This window comes from Lonchura striata, chromosome 1 (genome assembly GCF_046129695.1).
Source record: "Lonchura striata isolate bLonStr1 chromosome 1, bLonStr1.mat, whole genome shotgun sequence".
Taxonomy (NCBI): domain Eukaryota; kingdom Metazoa; phylum Chordata; class Aves; order Passeriformes; family Estrildidae; genus Lonchura; species Lonchura striata.
The window spans coordinates 129,858,345-129,878,826 of NC_134603.1; the positions used below are offsets into that span (position 1 = coordinate 129,858,345).

Sequence of the window (20,482 nt, forward strand, 5' to 3'; positions counted from 1 at the left end):
CACATTCTTTTCATATCACAAACTATCTATCTGCATCACCAGTCTTATTTGCATGTAGTATTTCTGGTTTTTGAATTTCAATATTTTTCTATATAACAACATTCTGTCTTCGCACTTGTAAAATTTTTTGCAGCATGAACAGTTTACAAGTAAAACCATCTGAAATTTAACAAAAACAGCAACAACAACAACCAAGTGTAAATTTTTCAAAGTTCTTGAACATCTGCTTTCTTGAATTTGAGGGAGGATTGCTATGAACTTATGGAGATCATCCTTAATCATCCTAAAAGATATGCTGACTTCATACACAAAGAAAGGCATCTGAGGTGATGACAAGTCCAGAGAATCTTTTCCTGAAAAGTACTATTTGATAGGTAGTAAGTGGAGTGGAACAAGTAATTTTCAGCAAGCAAGTTATTTTTTTTAATTCACTCTTCTTTCCTGACTAAAGTGCTATACGTAAGCAATCTGAATGGGCTTCTTCCTCAGTTCTAACAGAGGCCAGTAGAATAGTTAAATGTTAAATAGTCTGTTGAGCAAAATACTGAGGCCCCTGAGAGGAAATATATGCCAAGGGATGAATATGCCAAAAACTTTTTGATGTCAGATATAATAAGGTCATTTTCGTTCTGCATACTAATTACATATGGAATGCAAATCAGGGAGCACAGTGTTTGTATTTCTTCCCTTTATCCTCTGTTTTGATTTGTGAGAACATTCTTTGTTACATTTCACTCTCTGGCCAGAAAATGCCACTGTAAGCTCTTGAGAGCATTTTGTTCTGTTTTTGTAGGCTATGAAGTGTTATCAAAATCCCAATATACCATGGTATTTTGGGATTTTGATAACAGAGAAGATCTTGGCAAAGACTGGGAAGATCTCTTTGAGAGTTACTAAGACAATCTCAGAGGTCTATGGACCTTAAAATAAAGTCTTCCTGAAGAAGTCTGTACTAATTCAGGCTACCTGCTTAAGGACCTACAATATATTTAAAACAACTTGAATTTGGGTTTTTCAGATTTAATTACCAGAGATAGAAACTCTAACAAATGGTAAATGGCATAACTGTTATAGTAGAAAGGTTTCTCCAGAAAAAAACACTATTTAGAAGTTATGTTGAAAGTAAAAGCAGTATTTCAGAATCACCAGAAATTTCATAGAGCAATGGAATCTTCACATAGTTCTATCAGACAGTAAGTATCATTAAACATTTATTGTTTGGAGGGAATTGTTTCGTTTAACTTGCTTTGGGTTTTTTCCATTTCCATTCGGTAGCTTCCTGATTGTGTGAGTACATGATTTTGTATGGGACTTGTTGAAAGCTCATTTCTGGTGCAGGTACAGACTTTGGTATTTATGCAATCAAACTTCAGTGCAGGCTGGAGCTCTGAGATAGGGTGCATCAGATTTCTAGGACTCAGAGATGTCAGGTAAGGTAAAGTGTAATCAATTTTGCATCTACTACTGCAGGGCAATCTATGTCAGCACCTCTGATATGCAGGGATGTGATCCTCAAAAATTTATTTTGTCTAACACAGTGTCCTCTTCATATACTTTCACTGAGCTGGTTGCTCAAATAGCAGCAGATTTAATAAATATGCTTGATATTCAAAGTAATAATATTCTACTCATTTTAAGGATGATACATTTGGTGAGCGGTAGTTTCACAGTGCTCAAGTCCAGGATGTGCTCTGTATACTTATTTAAATATTTAACACTTCTAAATAAAGTAAAACCATACCAAATAAAACCACCACCTGAATTTTACCATAAAATATTATAAATGCTATTATTATTTTATATTTATTATTATATTTATTATTATATTTATATTTATTATTATTTTATATTTATTATTATAAATGCTATATATTATTTTCTTTATATCTAAAACAAAATAACTATATCTAAACAACAAATTGACTAGAAATAGATATACAGAATTGAAATCTAAGAGTTTTGATTCCTTACAAACCTTAAGATTTGTTGTTATTGGTTGCTTTTAGAAGAGACAGAACAACTTTATTTAGAAGCATAGGTTAAAAACAATTCAGCTCTGATGAAAAGACTGATCCCTTTTGAATTTAAAAAATTCTATATATCTGACAAACAATTGAAATATTTGAAATCTAGCAAACCATGACAACCTTTTAAGAATTATCTTAGCCAAGTATTGGCTAAGGAAAAGAAAACTTTTGCAACAGTTTTCATTAAATATTTTAATGAAATATTTTAATACAAGTTTAAATTCACTAAGGTTTTTAATCTGTAAAGTGTATTGACCATTTGCTAATGGTCAATACTTTGCAGATCTGACGCAGGAAAAGGAAGAAGAGAGTTCAGGATATAGTTTTAGTAAACATGCAGTTAAGGCCAGCTTTTTATTTTATGTATTATAGCTTCTCCCTTAAATATTGGAATAAATTGCACATATTGTAGAGCTATGGCATATGTTGCTTTTGAAAGAAAGCCATTTTCACATATGCAGTGAATTGAGGCCTCATGTTACTCCCTGCAGACCATGTCATACCCCCTTCCAACCTCTCTGGACCAATGACTTAACCAAAACAAACATCTGCTTTTCCATTCAGTGCAATTATTCAGTGTGCTACTGGGGGCAGATGGTTGTTAATCGACAGATCATTAATGTGGCAGGCTACTCTCTCTTTCTAGCCCGAGAAAGGTCACAAGGTGTTAAGTTCCCTTGCTCCAGGCTGGCAAGATGCATTTCTTCTCAGTTGGATTTTTGATGTATAACTGCAATTGAATTACTTGATACAGTTGCAGAGTATCCTTTAATTAAACCATTTTTCCTTTAAAAAATTACACATATAATTTTGCAGAGTAAGAATGATGCTGCCAAGAGATGGTTAGTGTCAATTACACTGTAGCTGTCAGAAAGTTTGAATGCTGAAATCTGGAGAGTGTGAATCCTAATCAGAGGGGATGATGAGCAGTGAGGATGCTCAGCTGCTACTCTAACAGTCTCCAGCTATATGTGTCAATTTTCTGCAGAATTTAATTTATCCCTAATGATGAAGAAATGTCTTTATTCACACAGTCCTGTCAAGTCAAACTTTGGAGAATCTAAATGAAGCAGACGAGGGCTTCAGGGAGAAGTCACAAACTGACATGCTGAAGAGATTTCACTTTCTTTTCCATTCATACAGGGTATATTGAGGAAGCCTGTATTATTCCATGTCCCTCAGACTGCAAGCTCAGTGAGTGGTCCAACTGGTCTCGTTGTAGTAAATCCTGTGGGAGTGGGGTAAAAGTTCGGTCTAAATGGCTTCGTGAAAAACCCTACAATGGTGGAAGGCCCTGTCCAAAGCTAGATCACGTCAATCAGGTAATTTGATTTATTTTTACATTATTGATATAGCTTTTTCTAAACTTCAAATAACTCTTTTATCTGTATTTTTTGCTGTAGAAAAATTGTAAAATATAAGGAGCAGATAGAGGTAGAAGGAATATGTGTTGGTTTAGAATTCCTCAGGCAGTAAATGATCTGTGTTAACAGTTACTTCCTCATCTGCAAGAATTTTGCATATTTTGTGAACTGCAGATTGCAGACAATAAAACACTCTTACATGCAGATTTTGAAGACTGTGTTTCCAAAGATCTCTTACCTGAAGGGATTCTCCAAGAAAGATGGAGAGAAACTTTTTACAGAGCCATGTAGTGACAGGAAAAGTGGGAATGACTTCAAACTGAGAGTAGATGTATATATATATTAGGAAGAAATCCTTCACTCAGAGGATGGTGAGGCACTGGAATGGGTTATGCAGAGAAGTTGTGAATGCCTCATCCCTGGAAATGTTCCAGGCCTGTTTGGATGGAGCTCTAAGCAAGCTGGTCCAGTGGAAGGTCCCTGCTCATGGCAGGGGGCTTGGAACTAGATGATCTTCAATGTCCCTTCTAATCTTCTAATATATGACAGGGGTGAAATGTCTCATTACAGTTGCATAAACTGGCAAGATGTTTAGTGTCACTCTATGACCGTCTTAGATCAGAAAACAAAACTCTCAAACAGTAATCCCAGTGTCCCTTAGTGGGTTCTCCTCAAGTTGGAGCTTGACCTTCTTGGGTACGCTTTCCCTGGCAGTGCAGTTCCAGTCACAAATACAATTCTGAAGTCTCAGTTTTCCCACAAGCTTGATACTGCAGTATGGAGCAGTATGACCATACAGTCTGGATCCTCTTGAATTGAAACTAAACCATAAATTGTGATCCAAGAGCACCCTGGAGTGCTGGAATGCTTGGACTGCTAATAAGCATTTAGTCTTTGGGACCAAGTTTAGCACTGGCCCAAGTTAAACCCTGAAGTTTCTTTCCTTGGAGAGTTTTTGAAAGGAAAAACATTCCTTGTCAATTAACTTACGCTCTTCAAAGTTGATTTATATTCATATTACTGTTGAATTTAATTTAGTCTGCAGAGACATATTAAACAACCAAATGATCTTTTCTGTAAATATTCAAAGATTTTTTAAAAATGTGCTCTCAATTTACATTTGAATAAAAATGCATGTACTTAATATTATCCTATTGACATTTTGATAGAACAAAATGAAATGGCTTGTTGATCTAATTTTCTACTTTAAGGGATGTAATTAGTTTTAATTTAGAAAATCATAAGTGTTTAACCGCAGCTAATAAACCAAGTTTGTGATCTACATTAACAAAATATGAACTAGAATGAGGGTTGCTGGATTTGGGTCAGCATGTAAATATGCTTTAAATTAGGAGGAACATATTCCAATAGGAGCAAATTATAGTCTATACAAAAGTCTTTTTCCTCCTTTAATATTCATGTAGTACATAATAGGCTTGTATTTTTCTGCATCAAAGGTGATTTTGCTGGAGGTCTGTTCACCACTTCTGTGCAACACTATTGCCCTCTGCCGGTACTTTCACTCATTTGATTTGTGGTTACATGGTCTTTGCCAAATAATGGTTGATTCAAAGTATAATTATTATAAAAATATAATTGAAATATAGTGCTTTCATGAGAAGGACGTTCCACAGATAATACAAGGATGTTGAAGAAATATAGAGCCTGTATTTTTCATATTTGAATACATTCCCTTTCAATTCAGAAAGATACAGAGAAATACAGAGATATTTCAATTTTGAATTAGTTATTTAAACTAAATATTATCCACCATTCAGCTGGAAAAGAAATTACTTTTCAGAGTCATAATTCAATAACCATTCAATATAATATGTTTAAGTTACATATTTATTACTTAATTTTGTAACATTCTTATTTGCATACATATGACCCATAGTGGTAAGATTGGATCTTTGGTGCCCACAGTGTGTGCACTCTGATTTACAGAAGAACTATGCTGTAAGATGCCATCTAGGAATTATGAACCTGGGGAAAGGCTACAACATGTTGTCTAGCCTGGGGAACAGGAGATGGGAGGGAGAATGCTGGCAGTCTGTAGAACATACTTAAAGGGCTGTTGCAAAGAAGGAGGAAATAATCCATTTTCCATGGCCATCATGGATAGGATAAAAAGCAGTGGGCTTACACTGCTGCAAGCAGATTTGGGTTAAGCCTTGGGAAAACTTTCAGTAAGGCTAGGGAAACACTGAAATAAAATGCTTAAGACCTTGTTAAAAAGTCGTTCAGTGTCTCAGGACTGACATGTGTGCCTGTGATTTGAGGAAGGACTGAGCACAGTGAAAGCTGGATGTGTCACTCAGTGTCTTTCCTCCTGGGCTGTGCATGCCAGGGTGGCTCCCAAACCACACTCCAGCTGAATAAAGCTTGCTCGGTACTCACTTCAATAGGCTAAAAGACATCATAATTACAGTAATAATAGAGTCAGGTTTGATATAAAATCATGTCAATGGCCATTAGATGGTTTCAAATTAAGGGACTAATCTGAGACTGTTAGAGAAATTAAGGACATCAGTCTTTTCATTGATTACAAGCATTATTTTCTCCTTTATCAGGAGCAGAATGTGTATGCTATTCTTATACCACCCAACTGCTATGGCCTACAGTCATAGCTACAAAAATGCCAGTGAGGTCAGGAGAGCACTACTCACATGTTCCATGCAATATAAACTCCTCCTCTGGCTTTCTGTCAAGATAACCAAATTTTATGTTACTGCAAAAGCTGTTGAGTGTGTGGGCTTATGTATTTCTTCTTATGATAACCAGGGTCAGATTCTTTTTCTACACAAGAATGGTTGCTGAAAGGAAATCAATAACTTGTTTAAGATAAGCCTTAGATTGTTCAGCAGTTTTAGTTGTGCTGACTTTATGCCTAGAATAATATATCAAATTAGCTGGTATAATTTCAAGACAATGGGCTTTAAGTAATTTATGCATAATTAAGATACAGAATATTGTCTAAAGAATATTGTCTAAGTTACAGAATATTGTCTAAAATAAAATTGTACATTGTCCATAATATAATTGTGTCTAAATTGATTCAATTAAAATACCTATGCTTCACTTTAACAATTCTAAGTTTTTCTATTTTTTTTTTCTTTCTTTTGGGTTCATGAAAATACTTTCTTCAGGCACAGGTAAGTGTTTATGAAATAGAGATTTAAGCTCAACATATTGTTTTTGCTCAACATGTGCTGTCTGTCCCATTTTTTGTAATGTATGTTTGAGTCAGTACATGGAACACTGTAGAAATTCCTATATGAGACACCACTTAAAAATTTGTATTCAAATCTAAACATAATACTAATTCTGGTACACAAATACATTAGAGTAATTGTAAGCATACACAATGAATAAATAAAGTGAATCAATATATTTTGGTATAATTTCTCTTGAGGTCACCTCTCCTTAACAATACCAAACCCACACAATGAATAACTGGGATAATAATATAATAGTGGGATGGAATTGTAGGGAAGAGTAGACAGAGCTAAAGCACTAGCAGAGCTTTAACAGCATTTTTTAAAAAGCTGTACTCATGAGTTAGCCTAGTTACAGACTTTATGTTAGTTCTGTTGATATTTTTGGTGGAAATAGCACAGCATGGGCTTAGTGGCAGAGAAAACCAGAGAATCCAGCATTCAATAGTTTCTGTAGTTTTCTAGCAAGTATTAAATCTGTAATATTACTATGGTTTCTAAATCAAGTTCATATTTTTTATTCTTCCCGAGAGCATTAATGCTTTTTTCTGTATGATCACGTGCATGTTTATCTTACTTGTGTACACCAAAACTGACACTGAATGTGGATTCCAGGTGTATGAGGTAGTCCCCTGCCACAGTGACTGCAGCCAGTACATATGGGTTACTGAGCCCTGGAGTGTCTGCAAAGTGACCAACGTGGACTTAAAAGAGAATTGTGGAGAAGGTGTTCAAACAAGGAAAGTCAGGTAAAACAGTATTGCTTCTCCTTCACTTTAAAGAACCTTCACCTTCAGTATTGGCTGTATTTAATGTGATGTAATTCTATGTAATGCTTAGTGTTGAGTCCAGATCTGGAGCCTGGCTGATATAAATTAGAATAGATTCAGGGAGTGCAATATCACTCTGTGTACTTGTTATGGATATAAACCTTGATTCCTAATTTAATCTATTGGTAATTAAAAGGCATATGTGTAAATTAAGGATTAATACTAAGAATATAAATTTTTTGAATTTTTAATATTTCTGGATTTAAAGTTATCAGCTGAAGTATGCACAAAATATGTCTAAACATAGATGATTTGCATTATTCTGGTTTAGAGGTAAGCTAATGTCAAGCAAATCACCTGCCCAGGGGCTCCCAGGAAATCACTGATATGGATTGCCTAAATTATGTGCATGCTTTTATGTTGCTCTCATCTGTGAAAACAAGGATTGTTTTTGACTCTTCAGCTTTTCTTGGGTATTCACAGATCAATACTTATTTCAGTTATGTGCTGACAAAATGTTAAAATGCCTCAGAATACTGTAGAACACATACCATACGAAATCCATGGCAAATGAAGTTTATGTCTAGTTCTTTTTTCCAGATGCATGCTAAACACTATGGATGGTCCTTCTGACACAGTAGAAGACTACCTGTGTGATCCTGAAGATATGCCACTTGGTGCTAGAAAATGCACATTGCCATGTCCTGAGGACTGTGTTATGTCTGAATGGGGGTCATGGTCTCAGTGTTCTTTGGTAAGAAGTATACTGAAGTGCCACATTTATAGTTTTGGGAGAATACTTTAAAAGTGTATGTATGATGTGTTTTGCAAAGATGCTGAACTGATTACACCTTTAAATATCTATACATAGTGTCATCTTTAGGGTTGTTTTGTGTTGGCTGCAAATGAAGTGTGACAGTAATTTCCAGTACACTAAATACTTGCAGAACAAAACCTAAAATGTGCCCAGTGGTCTCTCTTCCCAGTGTGGGGTGCCTTCTGTGTGGTGGAATAGCTTTGGCAGTGGCTTGTGAGTTTGTCTCTGAGCCTCTGCACAGCAGCACAGTCACTGAACTAAAAATGTCACTATCCTGGTACGAGTGATGAAGTCTGCAGATCAAGACTGAGTATAGAAAAGTAATTTTGGGTCTCCTCTCCCCTTCCTTCCTGACAGGAGTTTCAAAAAGAAATGTCAAAAAAACCCAAAAAAAGCACTAAAAGTGTTTCAGGACCTCTGAGAGGCTATGGTGCATTACATTATAATATGTGGAAAGTGAGCATCTCAATATTCTGGTTTTGAGTGAAATAGTTCCAAAGTACTAATACTGAAATATGCACTGCTTAGGTTAAAGGAAAGGATTTCTCTTATACATTAGCAGGAACCTGTTATTTCACACTTGTGTTTTGTGAAGGGATTATTTAAAAGGTTGTTGTATTGCTGCATAAAGAGGTACCAGGGTGCCAAAATATTTAACCTGTTTCCAATTTTACTTTCAAGCCATGCAATGGAAGTAATATCCGTGAAAGATCAGCTGAATGCCTAAGACAACCAGACGATGGAAAGCCTTGTCCTGCTGCCACCGAAGCAGAAGCCTGCACTTTGAACAAGAACTGCTACCACTATGACTACAATGTGACAGGTATTTGTGTTATTATGCTCTAGTGACAGCCTGGCACCACATCTTACAGCTCATTGCCATTCACCTTACAGGATAGATTTTTCTTACCCAGACACAGCTGCAAAACTTGTACTGAGAGGTGATTCAGGATGTTTGAGTCAGATAAAATATTATATTGAGAATTTGCATGTGAAATGTTCACACTGTAACTCCAGGAAAAGTATTATTCATATAATTTTTTGATTTACTAAAAATCCATACAGACAAAACCAAACATGCACTTTTCTGGAAGGTACCATGATATTGACTATTTGCAGTAAAGGTCACAGTTTCCAAAAATGTGTATCAGCTGGGCTCTGTGAGCCTTTGCATGTGTAAAAGTTGCTTGTGAGGGTTATTTTAGGCCATCAGAATTAGGTGGGAAACTGGATCATTATGAATTCTATCTGAAAGTCTGCAATGCTAATGAATTCCTCCTTTGCAGACTGGAGCACGTGTCAGCTCAGCGAGAAGGCTGTCTGTGGCAGTGGTATCAAAACGCGGATGCTCGATTGCGTTCGCAGTGATGGCAAATCGGTTGACCTGAAATACTGTGAAGAGGTGAGTGGTACCTGTGAGAAAGCTCCCTTCTAATGGTGCTAATTAATACTGAGCCAATTGAGCTGTATAGCATCTTCACCAGATGTTTTGCAACACTATTCACGGATTATTAAGTACCTCTGAAATGAACCGAGCCATCAACTGATTTTTATACTATTTCCTTTGGTTACTTTTAAGTGCCTCTGTGAACATATGCTAATTATTATGTCCTGAAGGAAATTACTCAGAAACAATAATTAATAAAGTAGAATAAAGGTAATAAATCTCAATCAGAATACTAATCATGATTCTAATTTGATACTACTTCTGCATGGAGTCTTGGAGACCTGCCAGTATCAATCATTTACTCAATGTGTTGGAAAATATTTCTCACGTGTCATTCTGCAGCTGGGCTGAATGCTAACTTCTTGTATCCAGCTGTGTGTTGCAACAAAAACCCAAGCTAGGGTGAAAAAATGTGCAGCATGAATATAATATTAAGCAGGAGTGTATATGGAGCACTAGCTAGCAGACACAAGCCCTTAAGTTTTGAAAGAGTCATTTTGCAAATGTTCAAACTAACCTCCAGTTTGACAACACTGGTTTCCTGTCATTTTGTGGTTCAATCCTAAAGCTTTCAATTGCATGGAGTCTGTAGTATGAAAAAAATGTAACACCACCAGTACTACTTTAATGGCAATCCTATATGTATTTCTGATGGAAAGTAACTGCATTTGCTTCAGCTGCCATTCCCCCACCACCATGACATCAGAAATAAAAGTACTGGCAATGGGGGACAAAGCGGGAAAGGTCCCTATAACAGTTTTGGCACCAACAGCTTTTCTGTGGGACCCTTCTGGCTATTAGCTGCTCTCAGGATGTGCCCATAGGAAAGAGTCTCATCAGCAGTGGAGGGAGTCAGGAAACTCATCATTTACTTTGGACTATAATTTTATAAGGGTGTATCTGACCTACTTAAACTTCTCCAACCTCCTATGCCATCCTGGATTCCTGAATCAATAAGTTCTTATCAAAAGAGAGTTTCAGCTGAGACTTACTTCTGTCCCATGTTCCTCCTTCCCTTGTAGTTCTTGGTTTTTAATGAAATCTAATAATTTTACAGAATCATAAATTGATTAGGGTTGGAAGGGTTCTTAAAGATCATCACCTTAAAGATCAAAGCCCCTTCTGTGGGAAGGGTCACCTTTCACTAGCAGGTTGCTGAAAGCTTCCTCCAACCTGCCCTTGTAAACACTTCCAGGAATGGGACAGCCTCAAAAATTAGGTCTCAAGTTTTTACTCAGGATATGACTACCTACCAGCAAGTTGCTGTGAAGTCACAAAGGCAGTGCATTAATGCTTTTTATAAGGTTTTAATGTGTTAGAAAAGAGAAAGAAATGTTTATTATTTCAAAAAGGTTGCAATATCAATTAATTAATAACAAGACATGATGTAAAATATCCATCCAAATAAATATTTCAACAGAAAAAAATATTATTACTTAATTTTATGGGAAAATATATTTCTTCTACTATAAAACCAAGAAATTATTCCTATTTAAAGATTTAAAACAACATTTAGAATGATTACATTTTGCACTAAAATCTAATTTCAGAAAACCTCTCGAGTTTTCCTGCATTTAAGAACTCAAAGTTTATTTTTCTGAGGAGAAATGAGGGCAAGAATATAATATCTCAAGGGCTTGCTGTAAATGACTGGCCAACAGACATCACTGCAGTGATGTCCTGGATTTATCAACAGATCATATAGAAATACATCTTGTAGAAAGCTCTGATCTACTCCCTAGTCACACAGTTAAGACTATTTGTTGAATTATGGATGTGTAAGCAGTGGTCCAACAAGGTCAAAGGCTGATCCAATAATGGAGAACTAAAACCTGCTAACCTGATTAACAGGGAAGCCAAGCTGTTCAGATCTTAGCAGACCCTTCACTCTAGAGATCTGAAAGCCAGCTCTGTGACCTTGCAGGTCATGAGAGGTGAGTATTCAAGAAATTATCAAAATGTGAATCCATACTATACACTTCTTTCTAATGATCCTTCAGGGTGGGGCTTTCTGCTGTGTTTTTACATTATAAGTGCAGTGCAGAAATATTACGTGAAGTTCAAAATAACGTGCATGTGCTTGGAAAAGGTTATGAATAGGAAAAATATGAAGTAATTTTGTAATGACCTAGCTAATGAATTTCCTCTGAGCTCTCTATAAAGCTTTATTCTAGATGTATGAGTAAATATTTACTTTATTTATGTGTAGGTACATTTACTGAATTATGTTCCTTATTATTATATGCAAAGAAGAGAGCTCATAATAGATAAACCTACAATGATTCCTAAGAAATTAGGAATCATTATTGCAGTGAGTTTCTATATAATATATAGTTCAAGAAAATAACAAAACCATATATAAAAAACCCCTTCATACTGAATTTTGTCTATAACCATCTCCAGGTATGAGCATCAGCAGAGTTAAATACTAATATTCCATCTGAGCCTCTGTGTTGTGGCTTCCTTATGTGTCCATATGATTTTGTATTTATTTGAGTTGATCATCTAAAGAAGGTAGCCAGTCATCCTGATTACTGCCAAGATAAAACAATTTCCAGAGTTTATTTCCAAATCCTGATTATGTTAATGTAGTTCTCTTCAAACTCTGAAAGCATACTAATCCAGTAGTACTGTTTTCTACTTATCACAAGAAGTTGACTTCTCTTTCTTTGAATATTTAAAAATCAAATCACGTCAAGCAAGCTGATCTTGTTCATATTTCTTTTTATAGACTTATATTCATTTACCATTAATTAAAGATGATAAAAGCCTAGAAACTAGCAGTTGTGTCTGCATTAAAAAGCAGACTTTGCTGGTTTATTGGTGAACAGTCTGCTTGTCTGTTACATAACCTCCAGCAGCAGGATTTAAGCCAAACGTTCCTATAAACTAATACAAATACTTCTTGTGGATCACAGGATTTAAGGAGCATGCTGGTGTGGCAGCCTGCTGCCCCTGGCATGTGTGACCAGAAGCACAGAGCACACAGGGTACCTTTCATTACTGGATGTTGTTGAGTCAGAAACCACAGCTCTTCCAGGACAAAAGCTTTAGGGTCAGGGAGCTACTGAGCACTTCTTCAAATATTTTCTAAGCTTTGAAGTTGAATTGTGGTTCATCAGTTCAAGGAAGGAGAGAGGTGAGAAAGGAATATGTGAATACTATTGAATTGCAACCTGTTGGTTGTTCCCCAGATCTATTTAAGCAGCACTTCAGTATCTAAGACATGCAAATAGGAGGTCACTGTGGGTAATCTGGTCTTCAGCTTTCTCCTCTTCTCTGTTAATATCTTTCTTGGGCTTTTCCCTCTTGAGCTGCTAAAGTCCAGCTGAGAAGACCAGAATTGAAAGAGAGCAGTCATGTTTCTAAAATTGGCAGGAATCGATTCAGCAGGCTGTAAAGCCTTTGCTCAGAAGGTTTAACACAACAATGGACTTCAAAGAGGGTTCTCTAGCTTCCTAATCATCCAAATTCCAGATTATCCAAGGGTTTCAGGTGTTGTCTCTGTGTGATAGCTGCATAATCAAGGCTATACCAAACTACCAAGAAAAGTCAAGAACTCATTCTTTGATGTATAAAAACAGAGGTCTAAACCCTCATTTGTCTCAATAAATGCAAATACAAATTTAAAACTTGGTGGGTCTATCAGGAGGAGATATTTTCAGTACTTGTGGTAGTTTATTTATGGAGAATATGTTAATGTTGTGCCTAATTATTGCTCTATGCTTGTGTTTAGTAGGAAATAGTGGTTTATCTCCTTTTTAAAGTCTTAAATGCTGATATGCTGATTTTATATAATCAACTTTTCCAGTCATTAAAATTAATAGGTTTTTAAATGTCTAGTTTGCCTTTTTTTTTTTTTTCAACTGGTGGGGTGGGAATTTTTTTCTTGTTAAAAGATATTCACAACTGCCTAGGATTCTGAAATGCCTCAGTGATGATCAAGGTCACTGGACCACTGGTGAGGTCCAGTGAAAAGGACAGTCCTTTGTTCTGGAAAGCTGTAGATCTGTTCATGTTGGCAGGACTGACTTTCTTTCATGCTTTAGATCATACAACCTATAACTGACCTACCCTTTTTATTCAGCTGTGCAGGATGCAGGTGTTATTGTGTTAATATTTTTGCCATCAGTTGCATTTCATCTTGCATGATATATTCTCATGTGTGTTAGTGAGAATATCTCTTTCTTTGTATGGATGGGGAAAATCTGGAGTCTGTGAGTTTATAAAAACATAGAAATGGCTGTCCAGGATCAGACCAAAGGACCATGTAGTTGTTGTGCCATGTCCTGATCATGATTATAAAACTCTCTTCCCCAGGGTGGGGTGTTACATTGAATCATACCTGAGGAAAAAGTGAGAATAGAATATATTTTTGGGACCACTTGAGTCTTGAGATTAATTTCTCTGTCCCCTTCTTTCAGACTCCTCCAGCAGCTAAAGCTTTTAAATTATGGGTGTTATAGGATTCTGATTCTTTGCAAAGTTTTTCAGAAAAAAAAATGAAAATATGTTTTGGTTTGTGCTTTGGTTGTTGTTTTTTTTTTTTTTTTTTGAAAAAAAATTGTCAGTGTCATGTCAATATCTTTGTATGGATAGCATGGTGAACAGAATAGAATAATAGAATAATCATGCACTTATACAGCACATTAGGAAGGAAACATGAGAGGCATAAGCAGATGCCCTTGGAAAAGTAAGAAACACAGACATAAAAGAGTTTCCACCTACTCCTTTCACAGCTTCTACCCGTTTTCAGCTCTTGAACTGCATTTGCCTGATAGGTTTTCTGTGTGTTTAAACCTCCCATTAACTTGTTCAGTCTCTCTTGAGCTCCTTTCAACATCTGCACATCTTTTGAGTATCTAGTACATGTTCATCCTCCTCCTTTTACTAGTTTTGAACTTGGCTTCTAGTATCACTTCAATTCACTTATTAATAACTGTTCAGTATTTTTGCATTCCTCTCTCAAAATGCTTCACAAATCATTGTGGCCTTCATCTGTTGTAAAAAGTAATAGTGTAGATATTAAGCCCTCCATTTATAGGTTCTAGTTTAGAAAATGATTGATGAAAATGGGTTTTATGCATGTATATAAAGATCAATATGTGCATTAGGACTGTCTTGAAGTGAGAATTTTAAATGTCCTAGTTACTTTTTACCCTGCACTGATGCACTGATACAGACCTGGAGTTTTGTGCTAACCATTTAACATTTTCTTTCAGCTTGGTTTGGAAAAGACATGGCAAATGAATATGTCCTGCGTGGTGGAATGTCCTGTGAACTGTCAGCTCTCTGACTGGTCCACTTGGTCTGAGTGCTCTCAAACATGTGGCCTTACAGGTCAGTACATACCTTTAGCATATTCTAAATTCCTCTTTCAGACTGAGAATTCCTCTTTCCTTATATAAATAAGTATTTGAAGTAGAACCTGTATCTCAATGAAGCTGGGTAGCATATCACTCATAGTTGGAGAGGAGATAATTGTTGCATATCACTCATGGCTGGAGAGGAGGTAATTGTTGCATAAGCCTATTGTATTTTAATTTTCTTTGGGCCTGAGTGAAGAATCCTCCATCTTCTGCAAAATCTGCATGTAATATTTCCCACACAGACAGTGACAGATACTTGCAAGTTCTTGTTTGCTGGAATCAGACAATTATGGGACACATGTTTCTTGGTTAACTGAGGGAAGAACACAGCATGCTGGCCTCTTCTAGCAGCAAGCTGCAGATGAAGAGCAGGAGTCTCCACTTAAATGAACAAGCATGTCATCACAATCATAAAGAATACTTTTCTTCAGGCTTCTGAACTAGGAAATTACTGCTTTTGTTTGCTTTTACAGGAGCAATCCTAATCAGACATTCTCCTGCACTTCGTACACTACAAAAGAATGACAGAATATAAAGTGTCTAACTTAGAAAATATGAATCCATGTAACAGACAAGAGCCAACAGATCAGCTTTATAATTCACTTTTTCAAATCTGGAAAAAAAAATGCTTTATTCAAACACAATACTTTTTAGCAAAATAGAACATCTTGAGGAATAAATCAATCTAACCACTGAAGTCTTTGTTGTTATATTGCTGCTTTTTGTTACAGGAAAAATGATCAGAAGAAGGACCATAAATCAGCCATTTCAGGGTGATGGGAGACCTTGTCCTTCTCAGATGGAGCAATTCAAACCCTGTCCAGTAAAACCTTGTTATCGATGGCAATATAGTCAATGGTCTACATGCAAAGTAGAGGTAAAAGTCATATGGGACTTAGAAGTTATGGAACATGTGGATCCAGGCATATTTGTGATATGCCTGGATACCTCCTTATCAACTCTGTAAACAACTTGATTCTATCTCTCTTATACAAAAACTGAAGTTTGGTTTTTTCCTTAGATTTCGTTATTTATCGATGGATGTGACAGTGTCCTACAGATATTCAGAGTACAAATGTAATCTTTGGTACCTGAGCAGCATCTTTGCTAATAATTTAAATACTTCTATTGCAAAAAAATATCAGCAGAAATGTATTCATATATTAGAAGATATCTTCACTTGACATACTGCTCTGGTTGCAATTCAAAAGCATAATTAGCTCTGTAACTTAAGGAACAAGTAGCAGTAACCAGGAATTTTGGGTTGTTTTTTCTCTTTTTGTTTCAGAAGTAATGAACCATGTCTTCTTTTTTTGTCTTCTTCTTCTCCTTATTGGAATGAATAAGTAGTTAAGCAAAAATAATAGGAAATAGAATGACATGTAACTCAGATTTTGGCAATTTCTTCTGTTCAGTATCAATCAATTCTCCTTCTGTAGGATGCCCAATGTGGAGAGGGAACACGTGTGAGGAACATCTCCTGTGTGGTTTATGATGGATCCATTGAAGATGTTGGCAAAGTAGTAGATGAGGAATTCTGTGGAGAAATAGAGCCCATTATAGATGGTGATAAGAAGATAATACTTGAGGAAACCTGCACTTTCCCTTGTCCAGGTAACAAAGCTGTTCAAATAAATGTTGCATTTCAAGATTGCTTTGGTGTCATTTTTGCTATTAGGGCCTAGCTTAGCCACAGGCAATGAAATCTTTTTCATCTGCTTTACTGATTGGATTAATCTATCAAATGACCAACAGAGTTACTTTTTAGGAGTGGCTTCATGATAATCAATCAATTAGAAAAATACTAGATTTTAAATTTATAAAAGACATGATCTCTCTGTCACAGATTGTATCTAAGATGTATATATTTTTTCACAAAATCCATTGAAATAAAACCTGTATTTAACTCTATAAGAAAGGATGTTAGTTTACAGCTAAATATTAGTGTTAAGTGTGTAGACTATCTGACAGCTTTATTAATATTTTTACCAGTGCTAAAACCTTGATGCCTTTTATGGGTGTCTAAGGAAGATAAGCTAAGGCATCTTATTTTTTCCTTTAGAGGTTCTATTCCAAATGAAACTAAAGTTTTGATCCCTGAGAAAACATGAGTGCCTCTAGTTGTTTAGCTCTATGGATGTGACATGCACTATCATCACTTCTGTGGACTGAATCAAAGTAACTGTTATGAATGATCAGGTCCATGATGCTCATACTGAGAAGGATTAAGAGCATATAAGAGCTGTGTAATTTCCTAAAACCCCTCCAGTTCATTCCAAACACTTACTTGTAGAATTTGAAGTATATTGCTGTTGTTTAATAGCTATTAATGATGAATCTTCAGAAGAGGTGATAAACTTCTTCAGTTCTAATGCAGCTATCATTTCATGCCAGTACTCCATTCTCTTGAAACTCTCCTCTTTCCCTGAGTTTTTTTCCCAGATCATATCAGATTGGACTGAAGGTAAAGTTGACTCAATAAACAGAAATTAATAAAAAATTGAGATATTTCCATCACTGCTTTGTACATAGCATTCCAATTGCATAATTTTAATGTATTTTTACTTCTTAAATGGAAACTGGAAGAATAGAAAGATTGTAGTTATGTTTTCATAGTAGTGAATTTTATTTAAAAAATATAGCTGCTTATTTATTACTTTAAAAATTTTGCTGAGCAGGGCCTGTTCTTCAACCATCTCATATTTAGCCAGCAAAAATAACTGCCCTGTGGAGATGTGCTAATGATATGCTCGAGCTAATGTTTCCAAAAATCCCTACTTGTTTTCCTATTATGTATACATCATTCGTCAATTATTCATTTCTTTGCATGCTTTCCAAAGGTTGGCAAATAAAATTCCTTCATTAATCAGGCATCCGGTCAACACAGTACTGATTATATCTGTCATCAGTATAATGCAAGGTAGCATGAATTTTTAATGACTTTCTCACTGAAATAATGAGAACTAAGAGGTTTATTTATGAGTTTGTGCACAGACTAGTCCCATTTTCAACTGCAGTTTTAACAAAATGGTTTCTTTGTGTAGTGCCTCAGATCTTCCTTAAATGTTCTGTAGCTGATTGTGCTAATTAGTATCATTAGTATAATTTTATTTTTCAGTTTTACACTATAGAATTCTACATGTCTATTATGCTAATATGAAATAGCAAGAAAAGACATTTTAATCATGTTTCCATTTCCCTTTCTTGCAAAGTGTTTTGCATCAGTTGCTTCTATGTCTATTTAGAGAAAGATAAGCAATAATTAATCTTCTTAATACTAGAGAACATTTTCTAAGATCAAAGATGAATTGAAAAGAAAAAGTAAATTTAGCATAAGACATACAATGGAAAATATCTTAAAATGTACAAAAATCTAGACATTGGTAAAGCATTGCAAAGAGATTCATGAGGGTGATCTCATGGGAATGCTACAAGAAAATAAAACTGCTTTAGAACAAATGGGCCCTTGTATAATCTTTATAATATTTTCTATGACACAGACATTCAGATAATATCAAAATATTATGATTTCTACACTATCAGTCAAGTTTAAATAGAGGGAAAAAGGCAACTAAAGAGAAGGAAAATTAAGAAACTGTACTTGGGACATTTTTTAAAGACATTCAGTGTGAAAAGATCTTCACACACAATGATCATTCATCTTATAAAACTGCTCTTTGACAGGGGACTGTTACTTGAGAGAGTGGTCTGAATGGAGCCTTTGCCAGCTAACCTGTTTTAATGGTGAAGATCTTGGTTTTGGAGGAATACAAGTCCGATCTAGGGCAGTGATCATTCAGGACTTAGAGAATCAACATCTCTGTCCAGAACAGGCTTTGGAAACAAGACCATGCAATGGTAAGCACCAAAATATATGTCAGGCTGGCTCCTGCAAGAAAATAATATAAAACAACCATAATTTTGTTTTCTTTCTGTTCGTGGTATTGATTTTAGGCAAATACAAACTTGATAAACACAGTTGCACTTAAATTGTTGTTTTATATATATCAACTGTAAAGAGAAAAACTTTCAAGTAGTAACTATCATATGTTAACCTTCTAGAATTATTATTTTTAAATAATGACATTTCTTTTCATATGGGACAAATACACTTTGTAACATTAACAAAAAGAGCTCTCTTCGTTTTGATTCATAACCAGGTTTAGATTTCTCTCTACCCTTTGAATTGTTAATTGCATGACAATGTCATTAAAATATCTCAGCCGTGCTTACCACTGCTAGTAGACAAATTGTCTAAAAAAAGAAGTTTCCTCTACCAACTAGCCTATTCAGAGGCCATATTGTACAAAAAGGAATTTTATATTTTTAATAGAGAGCTAAGGTGCAGAAGGACTCCATGATTCATGCCAGACCATATGAGATGTGCACAGAAGTGCTGAGACACAAAGCCAGATGTAGCCCTGGCCACTTTGCCAAGCACTGGAGCACTGACTGAAACTCAGTGCTACCAGAAAAGGAACCGGACCCCTAAATGAGTTTTGCACAACAAATGGGCCACAACCATTATGAGCTTATTGGAAACATTTCTTGTACCCGTTTACTGCATTAGGCTTGCTCATAAACCTAGTTAGTGTCTCAGACACATCTGGTCTCTTCTCTACGTGTCCAGTAAGTGCAGGAGACCCCGGGACCTCCACGTGTGCAGTGCAGTGCTGGTTGAAGGAGAAAAGGGCTTAATTAACAACTGTACAAGCCATTAATCATAATGAGTGTGGCCACAAAATGAGTATGGTCAGCTGATGAGTATGGCTGCAGCCCGTGGTAATCTAAAACCTTGTCATCAAATCTGTTGAAATGCCAATGTTCTCTGTGCAGATGGGCAGTGCTATGAGTACAAGTGGATGGCTAGCCCATGGAAGGGATCTTCTCGGACCGTGTGGTGCCAAAGGTCAGATGGTTTAAACGTCACAGGTAACTGCTCTTTTTATATACACAAAAAAAAACCCCTGGAAAACAGGTGGATAATGTGTTTTCCAAACAAACTGAAAAAAATTAAAAGGATCTGCGAAATCTGGATGATTTTTATTCATCCTGGGGTATGAATCAAAATCATCATCTTTTTGCATATTAAAGATGCTGTTTCTTTTCTACAATTATGCAGCATGTAATGCTTAAAGTAAATATAAATGTTATCTCCTATGGTGGACCTGAAATGTTTTACATTGTGTATGTTCAGGGGTTTTTTACCTTAGGCATCTTTACACTTCTAAATGTAGGGCTTCAAATTTCAGGCCTTAAAACAAATAAAATTTTTATATACTACAGGTCATTTCAGTGCCTATACAAAGGCAAAGAAAGTTGCACAGCTCGGTAATATCATCCATATATGATATATCTCCTTAAAGTTACAAAATATAAAATTTTAATAAATGTGTTAATATCAGTTTATTTCTTTACTTCAATGTCATAAATCTGTATCAAGATACATTGCAGTCTGCTATGGGATGTC

General features: G+C 35.7%; 1 protein-coding gene across 1 annotated transcript in view; it reads left to right on the forward strand.

Moving 5' to 3' along the window:
• The window catches only part of THSD7A (thrombospondin type 1 domain containing 7A), a 264,728-nt gene that overhangs the window by 231,699 nt on the left and 12,547 nt on the right, over positions 1 to 20,482 (forward strand). The window contains exons 17-27 of the mRNA XM_021538341.2: positions 3,171 to 3,349; positions 6,541 to 6,546; positions 7,225 to 7,358; positions 7,980 to 8,133; positions 8,878 to 9,019; positions 9,483 to 9,598; positions 14,866 to 14,983; positions 15,744 to 15,889; positions 16,452 to 16,626; positions 18,697 to 18,870; positions 19,849 to 19,944. Coding sequence (XP_021394016.2) covers positions 3,171 to 3,349; positions 6,541 to 6,546; positions 7,225 to 7,358; positions 7,980 to 8,133; positions 8,878 to 9,019; positions 9,483 to 9,598; positions 14,866 to 14,983; positions 15,744 to 15,889; positions 16,452 to 16,626; positions 18,697 to 18,870; positions 19,849 to 19,944 — 1,440 coding nt within the window. The remainder of the gene's footprint in view (positions 1 to 3,170; positions 3,350 to 6,540; positions 6,547 to 7,224; positions 7,359 to 7,979; positions 8,134 to 8,877; positions 9,020 to 9,482; positions 9,599 to 14,865; positions 14,984 to 15,743; positions 15,890 to 16,451; positions 16,627 to 18,696; positions 18,871 to 19,848; positions 19,945 to 20,482) is intronic.